Below are 16,785 nucleotides of genomic sequence, written 5' to 3' on the forward strand. Positions count from 1 at the left end.
TCCTTCAGGATCCAGTACCCACAGACCAGGCCCCTGGGTGACCCTGACTCTCTGGAGGCTAAGGACACTGCTTTCCTCCCTTTCACCCCCCAGCCCGGGACTGCCTGTGAGCTGGCATTGGGGGACCAGATAACACTCACGGTCACACCCCCAGGAATGAACAGCCGCACCTCCCTCACTGTTTTCAAATGATTTTCTCTATAATAGATTTTATTTTTTGTTCTCATTGTGAAATAAGAAAAAAGCAAACAGGAAAGCAAACAGGAGAGACCAGTGTTGCTCCCAATTCAAACACCCTGAAACAACAGCTCCTGGGATGTGGAGAAGCCAACGCGTGTCACCCTGCATCACGTCCCCAGTAGGCACATGCTGGGCCCGCTTCGCACTCACTGACACCACTTTCCTGCACCGGAGCAGATCTTCACCACTTTTTAAAACTAAATGCTGTGGGGACTATTGTCATCACAGGCTGTGGGGAGACCCCAAGCTGGACCCTGCCCAGCGCCTGGCACCCAGGTGTCCAGGAAACGGTGGCTGCTGCTTTCAGCTGAGACTGGAGGCTCTCAGGAAGAGGGGTGACCTCCCCACCCCCCAGCTCCTAAACAAGGGACAGGACATCTCATCTGGCTGGGCTAGAATCCTCACCAGTCCCTCTGACTGTGTGGCCCTGGCCTGGTCACCGCATCTCTCTGAGCCTATTGTCTCATCTGTGACAGAGGTATCCAACCCAGAGAGGGGAAAGGACTGGCCCCTATTCCTCCCCAAGAAACAGTGCCCGCCGGACCCAGTTAGGACCCCTGTGCCAGGAGGTCGAGTCTCTTCGGGGACCTTTCAGGAGGTTCTTGAATTCCTGACAAGTTCAAGAGTAGCCCCAGCAGGGGGAATCCCTGGCCAGGAAGGGGCCCTTCAGATCCTGTAGCACCCCTCCCACTCACCAGTACCTCCCCAGCTGGGTCCCTGATTCACTGTGTGGCCTTAGACCAGTGGCTGTCTCTCTCTGGGCTTATTTCCTGGCCTAGGGCTGCCAGGCTCAACTCTAGCCCAGCCCCATCTGGAACCAGCTCTGCCTCTGCCTCTGCCTGGCTCAGCTCCAGACAGCAGGACTGGGCTGTCACATGCTGAGCCACGTGACAGGCAGCGGCTGGGGGCTGCATCCCACACTGAGGATCAGGGCCTCTGCAGCCCCTAACCCCTGTCCCAAGTGGCTGAAGCCTCCAGGGGCCACCAGAGCAGGTGTGGGCCAGGAGGCCTCTCCTGCCCTCCCAGGTAGGCAGGGGGAGCGGAGAGGGTGGGGGTGGTGAGGAGCCTCTCCCAGGGCCCTGGGCGGCCCGCAGGTCCCAGGCCAGGATCCCAGGCAGACCCGGGGGCACCAAGGCAAAGGGGCAATGGGGACAGTGGCAGAGGGCCAATGGTAGCAGGCACCAGGTGATGGCACAAAGGATGCTCCTGCCCCCACACCTGTAACCTAATCATCTCCTGTCTGACACCAGCAGCTGCTCGGGAATCTCCCCGCTTTGTGTTGGCTCCTCCAACAGGTGTGACGGGGTGGGGGCCAGGGAGGCAAAGGACAGGTCCCCCTGGCATCGCTCAGGCACCTGAGGAGCGAGAGCCCAGGAGCCACCATGGTGATACATATAATCGTGACAGCTGCCCTAGAGGGCGGAGGGCGGTGCCCTTCCCAGGGAGTTGGGAGGGGACGGCTGGGAATGAACGAGCCCCTGCTCATAGAAACAAGCTTCCAGTGTGGGCCCCTGTCCCCTCTCTGGGACTCCATTTCCTCATTGTAAATGTCAGGATGCCGGGGACAGGCTTCGGGAGTAGGTGCCAGACGAGGTGGTGCTGATTGACACGGACACCCAAGGGCCTGGGCCCGAGATCGTGCTCCTGACTCCAGCCATCTCTGGACCTGCCCTCTTCATTCTGCGGAAGGGAAACTGAGACTCAGGTGAACCGGGGGGCAGGGGGGTGGAGGGCAGGGTTCTCCTGCTATTCCAGGCCCCTGGGCCCCACTGCACCCCATCATTCCCAGGGCCACCGCCTTGGTCTTTCCTCCTTCTCGGGCTGGACCCCTAGCCCAGAGCCCCCTGGGGCCGAGAGACCGAAGCAAGAGGCGGGCAGCTCCGCCAGCACATCCCGGTTCATTAAGGGAACCAAGTGAAGCAGTGGCAGGTGACGGGGCTCCGGGCAGCGCTCAGGAGTTAGGTAGGACAGGCCCGGATGGCTGGGGGCCCCCGCGGCGGGACGGTCCCAGCCTGGGAGGGGACTGCCTGCCTGGAGACTGGCAGGGGTCTGTTCTCAACCAGCGTGCCTGGGGCTGGCGGAGGGCCCATGAGAGTCTCTGAGGGGACTCAGGGGAGGCAACCTCTGTTGGGCTGGGTGTAGCTCGGAGGTCCAGCGGGGGTCACAGCACTGAACAGTGTCTCCGGCTCGCTGAGGGAGGTGGTGGGGAATCTCAGCCCAGGCACCAGGCCAGGCAGCCCCGCCCCAGGGGCCGGCCCAGCCCTGGACATTTCATAACACAGGGCAGGGCGCTGGCTAGTGGAGCCGGACACCAGAAGGAAGGGCAGCCTGGCAGAGTCTCAGGTACGGCATCCTGGGGAGGCTGGGGGACAGCAGCGCGCGGTCAGAGCTGGGGACCTGGCTGGCGGGCTGGCTCAGGACCCGGGGCTGCGGGCTGTCCAGGCAGGCAGGGCCACTCTGGCCACATACACAGACTGGCTTTGTCCTCAGAGCTCCCCTGCCTGCTTGGGGAGAAAGGGAAAGGAGGGACTTCCCTTTGATGAGACCCAAGGAGCGGGAGAGGGAGACCGAGGAGAGGCCCGGGAGCCCCTGAGCCAGGCAGCCAGCGGCACCGTCGGCACCGTCGTTCTGTCTGAGCTGGGCCGCCAGCCTTCCTCTCACTGGGGTTACACACCCTGTAAGGGAGCCCAGGGCCCCAACTCTAGACCTGGTGGCCCCAGGAGGAAGAACAGCTCATCTTGGGGGGGGGGGGTGGAGTCAAGCATCCATTTAGCAACACACGTTTCCTGGGCGCTGCAAGAGCCTGGAGCCGGGCCAGGGCCTGCAGGGAGGAATCCGGAGGGGGTCGCGTTCTCGGAGCAGACTCCGCCAGGCTCCAGGGGGGAGGGAGCAGCGAGGCTGCCCTGCCTTGAGGAGGAACTGATCATCCAGAGGCTTTGCGGGCAAGGGAGCCGAGGCAGGCCTCTCTGTGGGGTGGGGCTGGGGTTGGTCCCCAGCTCCCCACGGCCCTCAGGGATGGGGCAGCTGCCAGAGCTTCTGGGGACCTTGTAGAAATCCAGGTTAAGGGTCCAGGGCGGAGATCAGATTGGACACACTAGAGTATGGGGACCTTTCAGGTGGCCCTGTGGCCTCCACTTCTGTCAGCTGAGGGGTGTCCCCAGGCCCTCAGGCCACCACGCTTACCTCTGTCATCTTTCCCAGCTCCTGGGAAAGATCCCTGCCCCGACCCGGGTCACAGGTTGAAGTCCTTGCCTCCCTGGTGTTCACTGGGTTCAGTTCTCCTCGGGCTCCCCAATGTCTCCTCCCCGGAACCCCCTGCGTCTTTCACAATCTGAATACAGTCCCTTGGAGACATCATCACTGAGCATTCACAGCCCGGCCTGGCAGAGTGTGGTCCACAGTCTCCCAGCACCACCCAGGGCAGCGACAGGTGCCACGCCCATTTCACAGATGGGGAAAGTGAGCCACAGAGAGGCTGCGCCACCTGCCCAAGGCCTCCGAGCTGATAAATGGAGCTGCTAGCGCTCAAGCCCAGGTCCCTGGGCCCCTGACACATCATACGCGGAAGGTGCTCTCAGAAAGCCTCTGGTGAGGAAACCAAGGCAGGAAGACGAGGGACTGCGCAGAGGTTGGGGGTGGGCTCGGAAGTAGATTCTTGATGGTGCCTTGGGGCCAGCAGGCCTGAGAGCCCAGCCATCCGTGCCCCTCCTCAAGTCCATGTGACCTTTCTGGGCCTCAGCTTCCTTCAGGGACACCGGGCTCCAGCTGTACCCACACTGGCTCAGGGCCTGGCACAGCGAGCACCTGGTTGCTCTTAATAGAGGAACCCCCAGGCTTATGGCCTTGAGGGGACCTGCTTGGCCCTCCCCAGGTCCCAGGCCAAGGATACAGGCCTGTCCCTTGACACCATCAAATGACTTAGCAACTCCTGGCCCACCCCGCTCACCTACAGAAGCAGCAGGTCCTGAAAAGAACCGGCCGAGCCAGTGGTTGTAGCCGGGACCACCTCGGTCCGCTGTGGGGGTCCGTGTCCCCAGACCTCTGGCCTGCCAGCCCTGGGACCTCAGTGGCTCGGCCAGGTGAGGCAAGAAGCGGAGCAGAGTGGGGACCGTCAGGAACAGTGAGGAGGCAGAGGCCAAGGGAGCAGGGCACAAACAACACACTTTCCCACCCTCGCTGGGTGCCACACCCCACTGCCCGCCGGCCCCGGGTCGCAGTTCAGGAGGCCCAGAGGTGGCCTCTGCTCGCCTGTGCGGGGCGGGTGGTGGGGCGTGGGGCGGGCAGCCCTCTCTTCCTCCAGATTCTGGATTTTCAGGGTGAAGAAGCCGGGTGGCCTGGGCAGGCCCCTTGCTCCTTTGCCATGGTCTTCATGCCCCCCCCCCCCCACTGTCCTGGTGGTCCAGTGAGTCACCCCGGTGGGGGCAATGGAACTTGACTGTCTTAGGAACTTAGGCAGCTCAGACACACCCGGGGTGGGGGGTGGGAGGACTCAGGGAGCCCCAGCCCTGCATGATGCAGGAACCCCCTAATTTGTGGGTCCTTTGCAAGATTGCAGGCCCAGGGTACCCCAGGCCCCTAGTGGAAGGTGGCCTTGGCCTCTCCGTTTGCCTGGGTTGGGCCTAGCTCTACGTTCCTCAGCGGGCAGCTCTTGCCCCCTCCTCTCCCCACAGTGACCAACAAGCAGGGGACAATATTGGGTGAGTTTGCTGCAGTGTTGCCAGGAGAGGCTGCTGGAAGTTTCCATGTAGACCTGCACCCCACAGAGCTCCCACTGCCCCCCTTGCTCCGCAGTGCCTTACATTGTTGTAGGTTCTGCAAAGACCAAGGAAAGTGCAGACAACCCTGGGAGGCAGGCAAGGGTGGGGTGCTGTGCCCTCAGCACCCATCAGAAGGCCGAGAGCGCGCTGGACAGAGGGCTGGGGGAGGGGCTCCGAGTGAGAACACCCAGCGGCTTCACTGAGCACCGTGCGCACCTGTGTGAATGCTTTATGTGGCTTTGTGGTCCTTCAGTCCTCTGGGCGACAGCAAGTGCAGGATCCTCCCTGCCTTACAGGCGAGGAAACAGGCAGAGAGAGGGTGAGTGACTTGCCCAAGGTCAGGCCATTAAGAGGCAGGGCACAAGCCCAGGTGGCGGGTCCAGAGGCCGGCAGGGCTCTTGCTCTTGGGTCTCAGCACCAGCCAGGGTGTTCTTCTCCCAGGAAAAGGGTCGAGCCTGGGGCCGAGAGGGGCTCTAAGAAGGTCCCCCCCTCTGTCGCACTGCTACCCTCTCTAAGGGTCATGGTGCCCGGGGGAACTGCCCAGCTTTTCCTGACCAGAACAGGGGGCGTGTGGGGTCAGCTTGGCCCCGTCACACCCAGGGGACAGAGAGGGCTCCAGCCAGGCTCTCAGCAGAGACCGGTTGGGCCAGGCCATCCTGTTGGCTGAAGCAGGCTGGGCCCTCAGGGCCATGGAGCCTTCCAGAAAACTGATGACCACGGTGACAGTGGCTAGCAACCTTGGAGGCACTGATGCCAGCCTGGACTCACCCTGATAAACACTGGGTCAGCTGGTGGGTGCTACCACTACCCCTAACAGAGGAGGAGAGTGGGGTGCTAGGACCCCAGTGCTGAGTTAAGTAGACCACGAGGAGTCTGCCTCCCAGTCCAGTGGGGGGAGTGAGTGGGGGGGGCGAGGAGAAGATCCAGGGAGATGGGTATGATGAAGCCAGGTATTTATTACAGTGTCACCCATTGCAGTGGGAGCAGAGCCAAGGGGCCACTGTGGGAGTATGTGTGAGGGAGTAACCAGGGTGAGCTGCCTGAAGGAGGCAGCAGGTAAGTTGAGACCTGAAAAGAAGGAAGTCAGAAAGGGCAGGAGGAAAGGGTTCCCACAGGTCCTTGGCTCCAGGCGACAGAGTGGATGCGTCAAAGCATGCCTCTGTTGAGTTTCAAGTAAACAGGTGGGGGCCTGGGGGATGTGGGGCCCCCACCCCACTTGTCAGCCCCGGCTGATGGCAGCATGGAGGCACAACTGCCCCTTAACCCCTTGTCCCCACTGTTCCCCGCTCCTCCCACACAGTGCCGGCCGAGGCTGGGGTGGGCAGCAGGGCCCTGTCATGTTGGGGAGCTGGGGAATGGGGAGAGGAGGCCACTGCTCTCTGTTACCCAGCCCTCTGCGCCACGCCAGCCTGCCTGGCCTCCCGGCTGGGGGCAGGGTGTGGGGACAAAGCATTCTGTGTCTGGAATGTCCTCAAGTGGTGGCCATGGTGGCGGTTGGTGGACTGTCCCTCTCCTTATCAAACTCCTCCTAGTTACTGAAGGCTTGGCAGGTGAGGCCGCCCTGTCTCCAGGAGGGGCACCAGAAAGGGGTGGGGCCATGGCTCGGCTAATTTCTCTTTGGTCCCCAGCTGCCTGGCCACCCTTAGGGGCTGTGGACTAGCTGTCCCCGAGCCCACACCAGTCTTCAGGGTCCTGGGCTCGCCTGCCACTAGCCAAGGGGAGTTGTCTGTGGGTGTGTTGGTGTGTGTGCGATGTGTGTGTGTGTGTGTGTACGTGTTTGTGTATGTGTAAACATGGCTAGCCCTGGCCCTCTGGGGTTACACGTGAGTCCCAGCGAGGGTGTCTGTGAGCTCACATGGGTGCAGGCAGGAGTGACGGGGTGTCCAGAAGGTGGGGAGCCCCAGCCCACGCTCCCACTCCCCCCGCAGGATGGACCCCTTCGAGGACACGCTGCAGCGGCTGCGGGAGGCCTTCAGCTCGGGGCGGACGCGGCCTGCGGAGTTCCGGGCCGCCCAGCTCAGGGGCCTGGGCCGCTTCCTGCAGGACAACAAGCAGCTTCTGCAAGAGGCGCTGGCGCAGGACCTGCACAAGGTGAAGAGTGGCGGGAGGTGGGCAGGGGTGGGGAGGCTGGGCTGGGCATGGGGACAGCTGCATCCGCCATGAAATGAAACCTAAAGCCTGTCCAAGTCCAGTCCCTGCCCTGTGCCATAACCCACTCTTCTCCATTCATTCATTTCTTCCTTTACTCAACCATTTATTGAGCACCTACTGTGTACCAGGTACTGTTCTGGGATCTGGGGATGCAACAGAAAATAAAACAAAGTCCCTGTGCCCAGCAAGCTGGCCTTCTGAAAAAACATGATAGTAAATAAGTAATCACATTGCATGTTGATGGTAGTAAGTGCAATGGAGAGACTCCTGGTGTGAAAGGAGCGATAGACGGCCAGGATCAGGGCGCTGCTTTGTATTGGGGATCAGGGAAGGTTTCTCTGAGACGGTGGCATCTAAGCAGAGATATAAAGGAGGAGGGGGAAGGGTCCACATGGATACTGGGGGAAACAGCAGCAGGCACAGCATGTGCAAAGGCCCTGGGGCAGGAGGTGCTTGCTGTGTTTATGCTTGAGGAGCAGCAAGGAGGCCAGCATGGCTGGAATGGGAGGAGAGATATACAAAAGACGAGGTACAGAGAGGCAGGCCACACTATGCAGGACTTCACAGGCTGAGGGACTTCACTTCCCTTGGTACAGTGGACATCACGGCCTCTGTGCAAACCCTGGAAGCCGGGGGCTCAGCCCCTCCCAATTCCAGCAGCAGCCGTGGCAGGACTCCCAGAAACGCACTTTCCCGTAGCAGCCCCCCACCTCCTCAGCTGACAGGACCCTCCTGCTGGCTGCCCCTGGACGCTGTCCAGCAGGTCCTCTGGAAAAATGTCTCCTATGCAAAGCCACAGTGTCCAGACCCTTCCTTTTGTCCCATCCACCCCTCTCCACCTGGAGCCTCGGGGGCCAGGCCTGGGACTCTTTGTTCACTGGCGAGGTGCTATTTTGATACTTAACAACTGGGAGGGGCCCACAGTGCATGTCGGCTGCTGGCCAGCCTTTGTGGTCACCTCCTGTTCCCAGGGGACAGGAACAGTCCCATGTTGGCTTGTGTTGAGTACTGAGCTTATCTTAGCCCTGAGCCCTGAGCGTGTCCTGGGAAGGGCCTAGGGCCTCCTGAGCCCACACACGGGACTCTACATTGACGCCTGGGGTCCACCCCTTGCTGCGCTGGGCCTGCGGGTCAGCCCCTCCAGGGTCAGCCAGCCACAAGCTGCCCCTCCCTTCCCCCACTTTTCCAGTGGGTCAGCGTCTCCACTCAGGGTCAGGGGTCCCTCAGCAGCCTCCCCGGCTCCCTGGGACCCGCCCTATCCAAAGGCTCCCAGCCAAATGCCTGCCCTGTCCCTGGAACAGTCACAAACTTCAACACTAGTGCCTCATAGCACCTGGAGTCGTGGATGAGGTGCCCCCATTCCACAGGGTAGCAAAGGCTGGTGAAGATTTGTCCTGAGGATATGGCCTCCTGGTAACACCTGCTCCCTTTCTCAGTGTCCCCATACCTTCTCTACCACTGTCGGAGCCAGGTGACACCCAAGCCCTCCCATCAGCCCTTTCTGGAATTATCTGTTGTCCCATTTATGAAACCAGAGCTTCCGACCATTCTCCTTTGCTCTCCCCAGTTCGAGGGGCTGGCTTTGCTTCCCCGTGGGGAGTGGCACCCCCACTGAGCCTCTGCCATCATTCACCTGCTGGCCCAGCTGCCCTTCCACGGGAGACCTGAGCCAACTGTGTCTGGTCCCTTTTCTCCTTCAGGCTCAGGTTTCATTCCACCTCCCATCCCAGCTCCTCAAGGTGCCAGGAACCCAGCCCCACAAAAGGAGCAGTGGCCCAGAAAATCTATCCAGTCCCTCCTTCTGGTTTTGCAAACTCGTCCCCAGTCCTCCCAGCATGTGGCACCTGCCCTGCTCTGTCTGCATGAATCCTTTCATTTAACCCCAACGGGCCTTTCAGGTGGGGTGGCCACACTCAGTCACCCCCAGAGGCAGCTCAGAGAGAACACACAGCCCTAGCTCAAAACAGCCCATTCTTCCAAAATTACGGCTTTCAGGTGGGTCCAGACTGTCCTTAAACCAGCCCAAACCTCACTAGGGCCATAGGTGACTCACCAGGTGCAGTGGTCAGGCCACAGCTTGCTGGGCAGGAGCACGGGCTGAGCACACAGGGGGAGGGAAAGCAGGCTCCAACCGCTCGAAGCTCCTGGGAGCGCTGGTGGGTGTGGCTCCCTCCCCCAAGGTCCCAGCACCCTTTCTCTCAGGGTTCAGCTCTGGCCCTGGCCTTGCCAATGGCTTGCTGAGTGACCTTGAGCAGGGCATCCCAGTCTCTGGCTTCAGTTCACGCTCAAACTGTCCCAGCACCCTTGGACCATTGCCCTGCCCTCTAGTGGGGGAGGGCTTATGCTGTGATGACCAGGTCTCAGGCATCAGGACAACGTGGCTCTGGTGTCCCCAACCATGGGCCTCATGCTGCCTGGGTCTCTTACCTTCCTGGAGGGGGTGGGACAGGCATGTGGAGACCAAGATCAGGACAATGTCCCTACCGATTTCCCTCCTCCCTCCTGCCCTGGAAATCCGACAGTGATGCCTGGCTCCTAGGCTGTGGGAACTGATGGCATTTATCCCAGGATGCCTGTCCCCAGTGTCCCCTGAAGACTGATATCTACACAGCAGGCCACAGTGGGACACAAACAATCCTGTTAAAATTTAAGCTCAATCCTGTGCCTACTCTGCTTGACAGTCCTCACCCCGGCTGTGTGGCCCCATCACCTTGCCCACTCTGCTCCTGGCTAATCAGGGACATAGCAGGCCCTGTGCCCACCTCAGGGCCTTTGCATGTGCTGGGACCACTGCCTAGAATATTCTGCCTCCGTATATTCATGGGCTCCCTCCCCCCCTTTCTTCACTGCACAAATGTAACCTTATCCCAGAGCCTGGCACTGACCATCTTGTATAAAAGAGAGCGAACACATACATACACTTGCACATTCACACACTCACTCTTACACACACCACTCGTGCCCTCGCATGCACACACACGCTTGCTCACTCACACACATACTCCAGCAGTCTCTATCCATTGCACTGTCTCATGCTAATGTTACAGTCAGTGTTGTCATTATCACGTTGACTGTCCCCTGCAATGGCAGCTCCACAGGGCAGGTTTTCTGTCTGTTTCGGCCACTGCTGCATCCTTGGCTCAAGAACAGCAACTGCGCACCATAAGCTCTCATCGAACATGAGAGGATGACTGAATGAGCAAATAAGAGCAGGCCTTGCCTAGTGGCTGTGCCCTCCCTGGGGCTCTGGCCACCTGCTGACCCCAGCCCTGGGCCCCTGCCCTGCCCCTCCCCGCAGTCGGCCTTTGAGTCAGAGGTGTCCGAGATCAGCATCAGCCAGGGGGAGATAAACTTGGCCCTCAGGAACCTGCGGGCCTGGATGAAGGATGAGCGAGTGCCCAAGAACCTGGTGAGCAGCCTGGGGAGGGGGAGGGGCAGGCACGAGGGCCTGGGGGGCGGGGCTCCTGCCGGGCAGCCTCTGGGGTGGAGGGTGGCGCTGAGGGGCTGGGGTCTCAGCCCCCACCACTCACCACCCCACTCACCACCGCGCTGGGCCCCCTGCAGGCCACGCAGCTGGACTCCGCCTTCATCCGGAAGGAGCCCTTGGGTCTAGTGCTCATCATCGCCCCCTGGAACTACCCCCTGAACCTGACCCTGGTGCCTCTGGTGGGTGCCCTGGCTGCAGGTGAGAGCCGAGCCTCCACCTTCCACCCGGCCTCATGGAGCCCACAGAGCCAGGGAGGAGTGGGTGGCACCAGGTGGCTAAGAGAGTCTCGCTGGCATCTGGCTCACCATCACCACACTGTGTGGCCCTGGGCCCTTCATGTCACCTCTCAGCCGGATTCTTCACCTGAAGGTGGAGAGAAGAGAGGCCGACACCTGTCCCGCAGGTGTGAGGAGTGAATGGAGACATGGCATGGCTCCCCTCTCCCAGCTCTGGCCCTCTCTGCCCTGCCCTGCAGGGAACTGCGTGGTGTTGAAGCCCTCAGAGATCAGCAAGAACACGGAGAAGGTCCTGGCCGAGGTGCTGCCCCGATACCTGGACCAGGTGAGCAGAGGCAGAGGCCCCCGCGGGCTGGGCGGGACCAACTTCCAACCTCACTCCCTCCTGTGGGCTGCGGCCATGGCCAAGTCACCACCTTTCTCAGCTTTAGTTTCCCTCCTAGTAACACAGGGGGGTGGCAACCACAGCAGTGCTCCGAGGAGCCTGTCTCCTGCGGGTACCTGTCTCCTGGGGGTCCCTATGCCCCCAACCATGGCCTCAGCCTTCCCACCAACGCTGCCAGGCCCCAGACCTGCTCCCCACCTCACACCCACCCAGCCCACCTCCAGCTCTGGCAGACCTGAGTCAGGCCAGGCATGGAGGGAGCTGTCCCAGGCAGGGAGGCTGCCCTCGGAGCTCCTGGGCTGGGGTCCCAGGGGGAGCCCTTGGCCTGTCCCTCCTTATAGAGCTGCTTTGCCGTGGTGCTGGGCGGCCCCGAGGAGACGGGGCAGCTGCTGGAACACAAGTTCGACTACATCTTCTTCACGGGTGAGGAGCCTGCTGCGGGTGGCTGGGCAGCGGGGCATGCAGGATGGGAGGGGTGAGGCCTTCACCTAGCCCCAGGGCTCTAGAGGAGCTTCCAGAGGTGGCAAGGGGTTCGGGGCAGCATATGAAAGAGATGCCTCCAGGGTGAGCCAAGGATCTGAAGCAGGGAGAGCGTGTGGCGGGGAGGGGGACATGCAGCAGGTCCCACTGGTACTGTGACTGGCAAGGGAGAGCCTGACTCAACCTAGTCACCTAGGAGGCACAGGGCGGGAAGTGAACCCTGCTGAGGGGTCCCAGTCCCCAGGCCAACCCCATCCCACCAGGTCCAGGTGAATGAAGGTGACTCTGGGTTTTTTTCATGCATAGGGAGCCCTCGAGTTGGCAAGATTGTCATGGCCGCAGCCGCCAAGCACCTGACGCCCGTCACACTGGAGCTGGGGGGCAAGAACCCCTGCTATGTGGACGACAACTGCGACCCCCAGATCGTGGCCAACCGCGTGGCCTTGTTCCGCTACTTCAACGCTGGCCAGACCTGCGTGGCCCCCGACTACATCCTGTGCAGCCCCGAGGTGCAGGAGCGGCTGGTGCCCGCCCTGCAGAGCGCCATCACCCGCTTCTATGGCGAAGACCCCAGGAGCTCCCCAGACCTGGGCCGCATCATCAATGAGAAGCACTTCCAGCGGCTCCGGGGCCTGCTGGGCTGTGGCCGCGTGGCCATCGGGGGCCAGAGTGAGGAGAGCGACCGCTACATTGGTGAGTCCAGCTCTCCCGACCACAGGACCCCCAGGCTAAGGCCCTCCATGCTGGAGGCCAAGCTGGGCCCTGAGGTTCCCACAGCCCCACTGGTGGAGCCTAGCTGGGTCCACAGCTCTGGTGCCACGATTCTGGGGCACTAATGCCACGTTACTGTGGCCTGAGCCTGTGGCCCCATGACTCCACTCTGGTCCAAGCCCTGGATTCTGAGCTGGGTCCCCACAGCTCCCAGGTGCTCAGGTTCCCAGCTTCTATACCACCATCTGCTGCACCAAGGCTGGGATCCCAGGTCCTGTGAGCCCACAATTTCTGTCCTGAGCACCCACTGGGCTGTCCTTACAAAGCAGCCCCAGCCTCTGGGCCACACAACCCAGTGGTGACGCTGCTGCTCCAACAGGCTGGGACCTGGGACCTTGGGCTCCAGGGGTCTGAGATGCAGTCACCCCGAGACTGTAAGAACAAGCTGGGGGTTCTCTGGACCCCGGTTCCTGGTTACTTCTCAGGGGCTATGGGGAGACTCTCTTCCCTAGAACATTCCCGAGCCTGGAGCCCCGGGTTCCTGGGCCCTGCCCGAGGCCCCATGCCTGGGGCTGAGCCGTCCCCTGTGCCCGAGCAGCCCCCACGGTGCTGGTGGACGTGCAGGAGACGGAGCCGGTGATGCAGGAGGAGATCTTTGGGCCCATCCTGCCCATCATGAATGTGAGGAGCCTGGACGAGGCCATCGACTTCATCAACCATCGGGAGAAGCCCCTGGCCCTGTACGCCTTCTCCAACAGCAGCCAGGTGGGGCTCGGGCGGGCAGGGGATAGAAGGAAGTGGGGGCAGGTGCCAGCAGTGGACCAAGGCACCTAGTGGGAGGCAGGGGATCCTGGCCCCTCTGAGAAGTCACAGGATTTCCTGGGTGGCGGCAATCTTGGTTCTGTCTCTGCCCTTTCCCACAGGAGCAGCCAGCCCCCCACAACCGGCAATCTAGGCCACACTGTCCTGTGTCCAGTGCCCCCCCCCCCAGTCAGCCCTGCATCCATCTCAGCTTGGTGGCTGCAGTGTCCCCTTCCAGTGCCTGGGTCATGGAAGGAACACACAGGGGCTAGAATGGGGACGGTAAATGACCAGCACACACAGGCCAAGAATGAATCCTGGTCCCCTTCCCCAACTCCTGGCTCCTTGCCTCCAGCCCCCTGCTCTGCTCAAGCCCCTGGGGACAGCCTCGGAGCCTCAAGGGCCAACATCTGCAGCTCGGCACACATCTCCCCTCCTCAACCAGCTCTCATGAGATCCCTCAGACTAGACAGTGCTTTTTAAAATAACCTTTTTTATTTTGGAATAACAAGATTTACAGAAGTTACAAAGATGGCCCAGGGACCATGCACCCCACACTCAGTTCCCAGTCAAGGGCCCTGACACTGATCAGGACTGAGAAGCAGACAGTGCGCATCCCTGTTAGCTACACTCCAGACTTGATTCAGATTTCCCCAGTTTTTCTTTCTGCCCCAGGATCCAAGCCAAGGTCCCACAGTGCATTTGGCCTGTTAGTTGACTGTCTCTCAGCCTCACCTGGAGCTAGTGTGTCTGAGACCCGCCCATCCTGTTTCCATCTCCTTCCTTTCCGGGTCTACAAGACACCTCAGGCTCGAATTGTATTTTCTCCACCCAGCCCTACACACAGCCATTCCTCCAGGAGCCCTGGTTTATCGGGATTATGTTCACTTTAGAAAGTGCAACATGCGGTTTTGGGAACAGGGGTCACCAGGCATAGTGGCTTTCAAGCTTTCCTGACTGCCCAGCCCTGGTCCCAGGATGCAGCGACACCTGAGACACATGTCTCCCCCAGGTGACTCGCCCTTACTCCTCTCCAAGCACTGATTCCTTCTGTGGTCACTGCTGGTCTCAACTGACCTCTGAGCCCAATGATGGGGGGTCTATTCTGCCCACCATCAGACAAGCCCTGACACAGGCGTCATCTGAGGGCCACACACTGTAACTAAATACACAATTTCATGTCTACTAATCCTTTCCCCCCTCATTCTTCAAATAAACCTATAGATTGAAAAGGTCTAAGTCAAACAAAGGCAAGTTCTAAAATCCAATCTGACCACGTGATCACATCTGACTTCCCTGTGCTACACATCACACTGTCCCCCTAACCCCGCCTCCTTGTCCCTCAGCCTCCCCACCTGCCCTTCACTCTGCCTTGGGGGCCCTCTTTTTCGTCTCTGCCTGAATGACTCCTGTCCCCCTCAAGACTCAGCAGGCACATCACATCCCTCTCCTGGGACACCTCCCTGACTACCTGGCACCTGCCCTGCACTCTGCATATCCCCAGGCAAACGCTGGGTTTCCACTCCCCTTGGGGCCTGAATCTGTCCCCAGCACCCTGCACACCAGAGCAGGTGCTCAGGAAACGTGTTCTGAGTGGGGAGTTTGGTGGCAGGCTGCCACACAACTCCCTCCACCTGTCACACCATCCCCTTCCGCTCACGGGGAGTCCTTGGACCCTCCCTGGGACCCTAAAGGGGCTGGGCAGAGCCCCTGGGACCTGCTGCCCAGACATGCAGCCTCACTGCTGCTTCTTCCCAGGTGGTCAAGCAGGTGCTGGCCCGGACCAGCAGCGGCAGCTTCTGCGGGAACGACGGCTTCATGTACATGATCCTCACCAGCCTGCCTTTCGGAGGAGTGGGTAGGTGCTAACAGAGCCCTGTGTCCTTACCTTGCTTGATGGATGGCGCCTCAGCACCTCCATCCTGCTCCCTTCTGCAGTCTGGATGGAACCTTCCAGACCTGCCTTTGCACTGACATAAGTATGTGGGGGTCTGTCTGGGAGTGAATCCAATCCTTCTACTCCCAATGAAAACCTCCCAGGGCTCCCAGGCCCCTAGTCCCAGGCCCCTGACACAGCTTCTGGAGGCTGGCCCTTCCTGATCTGGCTGTGGGGTTCTGCTCTAGCCTCCTCTCACGGCTTCCCTGCCTGCTGTCCCAGCTACACTGAGCTCTGCCCTCATCCTAACATGCCACAGGTCAAGCACCTCCAAGGCTCTCTGAATTTTGACCAAGTCTTCCCTACACCCACCTTCTTCATCTCGTCAACTGCACATCCCTCGGGCCTTACTCCAGGAAGCTCTCCCTGATTACCCCCAACTCCACCAGGTTGGGTCCGCTGGACTTCTCAGTGCAGAAACTGCCTCATCCTTGTTGCCTCCCTGCTTAGACACTGAGGATGCATAACAATACAGCGCTTACAGCGTCCATGGGTGTGAACATGTGCCCAATACCCCACAACTCTAGGATTGGGAACCACTGTCGCCCCATGTCACAGAGGAGGAGACCAAAGCAAAGTCACCTGCCCAAGGTGACACAGCTGGTTCAGAGCTGAGATCCAACTCCGGACAGTCATTCCAAAATCCACATTCTTGACCACTGGCTACCTGTCTTACCCTAACACCTGGCACAGCAGCTGGTGTCTCCAATGTTTACTGAGCTGGTGCCTGGCTCAGGACTAATCCCTTTACCCACAGTCTCTCATGATGAGCGAGCGCAGTTTATAGATGGGGAGGCCAAGACTTGGAAGGGGTAAGGTAGCCCACCCAGGTCGCACTGTGTGATTGGCAGAATCCACATCTGTCTGATGTCACCTCAGCTGACCACCGAGGGCCTGACTGCCATGTTCTGTACCACTATACAGGTGCCAGTGGCATGGGCAGCTACCACGGCAAGTTCTCCTTTGACACCTTCTCCCATCACCGCGCCTGCCTGCTGCGCAGCCCAGGGATGGAGAAGATTTACTCCATTCGCTACCCACCCTACTCGCCACGCAACCTGAGGATGATGCTGGTGGCCATGGAGACCCGTTGCTGCAGCTGTACCCTGCTCTGAGCTCACCTCGAGTAGCAGGGCAACAAGTGTCCCTCCTGGTTATGTCCAAGTCCTCCACTATTACCTGTGGCTGGTGGAGACATGGCCTAGGGTCCAGGGCACAAAGAGGAAAAGATCTGCCAGGGCCACAGCCCAACCTTCCAGTGCTTGCCTTCCTCCCTCCTGGGCTTCCCTCTTCTAACCCTCAGCCTCCTCCCTCAGCTGCCCCCCAACTAGGATGCGCTAATGTGAAGGAGCATTGAAAACCTCAACGCTGGCCAACTGTGTCCTGGGAGAGGGCGGACATGGGCACCTCTGAGCCACCTCCTTCCTGTGGAGGGTGCAGCAGAAGGGGGGCTGACATCTGGTCCAGGCCACATCGGGGACCTGTTGTGACCGGGCCATCCCTGTCCTGAGCTGCTCCCTATCTGTCCAGTGGGGATGACTAACAATCAGTACCTCAGATGGTTCTGAGATTAAACTTGGGAGCTTAATAAATACGAGTTG

General features: G+C 60.4%; 1 protein-coding gene across 1 annotated transcript; it reads left to right on the plus strand.

Moving 5' to 3' along the window:
- The first annotated feature begins 1,147 nt into the window (after positions 1-1,147).
- ALDH3B1 (aldehyde dehydrogenase 3 family member B1) lies at positions 1,148-16,785 on the plus strand. The gene is made up of 11 exons (XM_087822043.1): positions 1,148-1,266; positions 1,795-1,945; positions 6,926-7,088; positions 10,447-10,557; positions 10,713-10,833; positions 11,111-11,196; positions 11,598-11,679; positions 12,043-12,429; positions 13,046-13,212; positions 15,007-15,106; positions 16,109-16,785. Exons 3-11 carry the CDS (start codon positions 6,927-6,929, stop codon positions 16,297-16,299), a joined length of 1,407 nt encoding a protein of 468 aa, XP_087678169.1. The 5' UTR covers positions 1,148-1,266; positions 1,795-1,945; position 6,926; the 3' UTR covers positions 16,300-16,785.

This window comes from Miniopterus natalensis, chromosome 11, assembly GCF_054644295.1.
Source record: "Miniopterus natalensis isolate mMinNat1 chromosome 11, mMinNat1.hap1, whole genome shotgun sequence".
In the NCBI taxonomy this organism is placed as follows: domain Eukaryota; kingdom Metazoa; phylum Chordata; class Mammalia; order Chiroptera; family Miniopteridae; genus Miniopterus; species Miniopterus natalensis.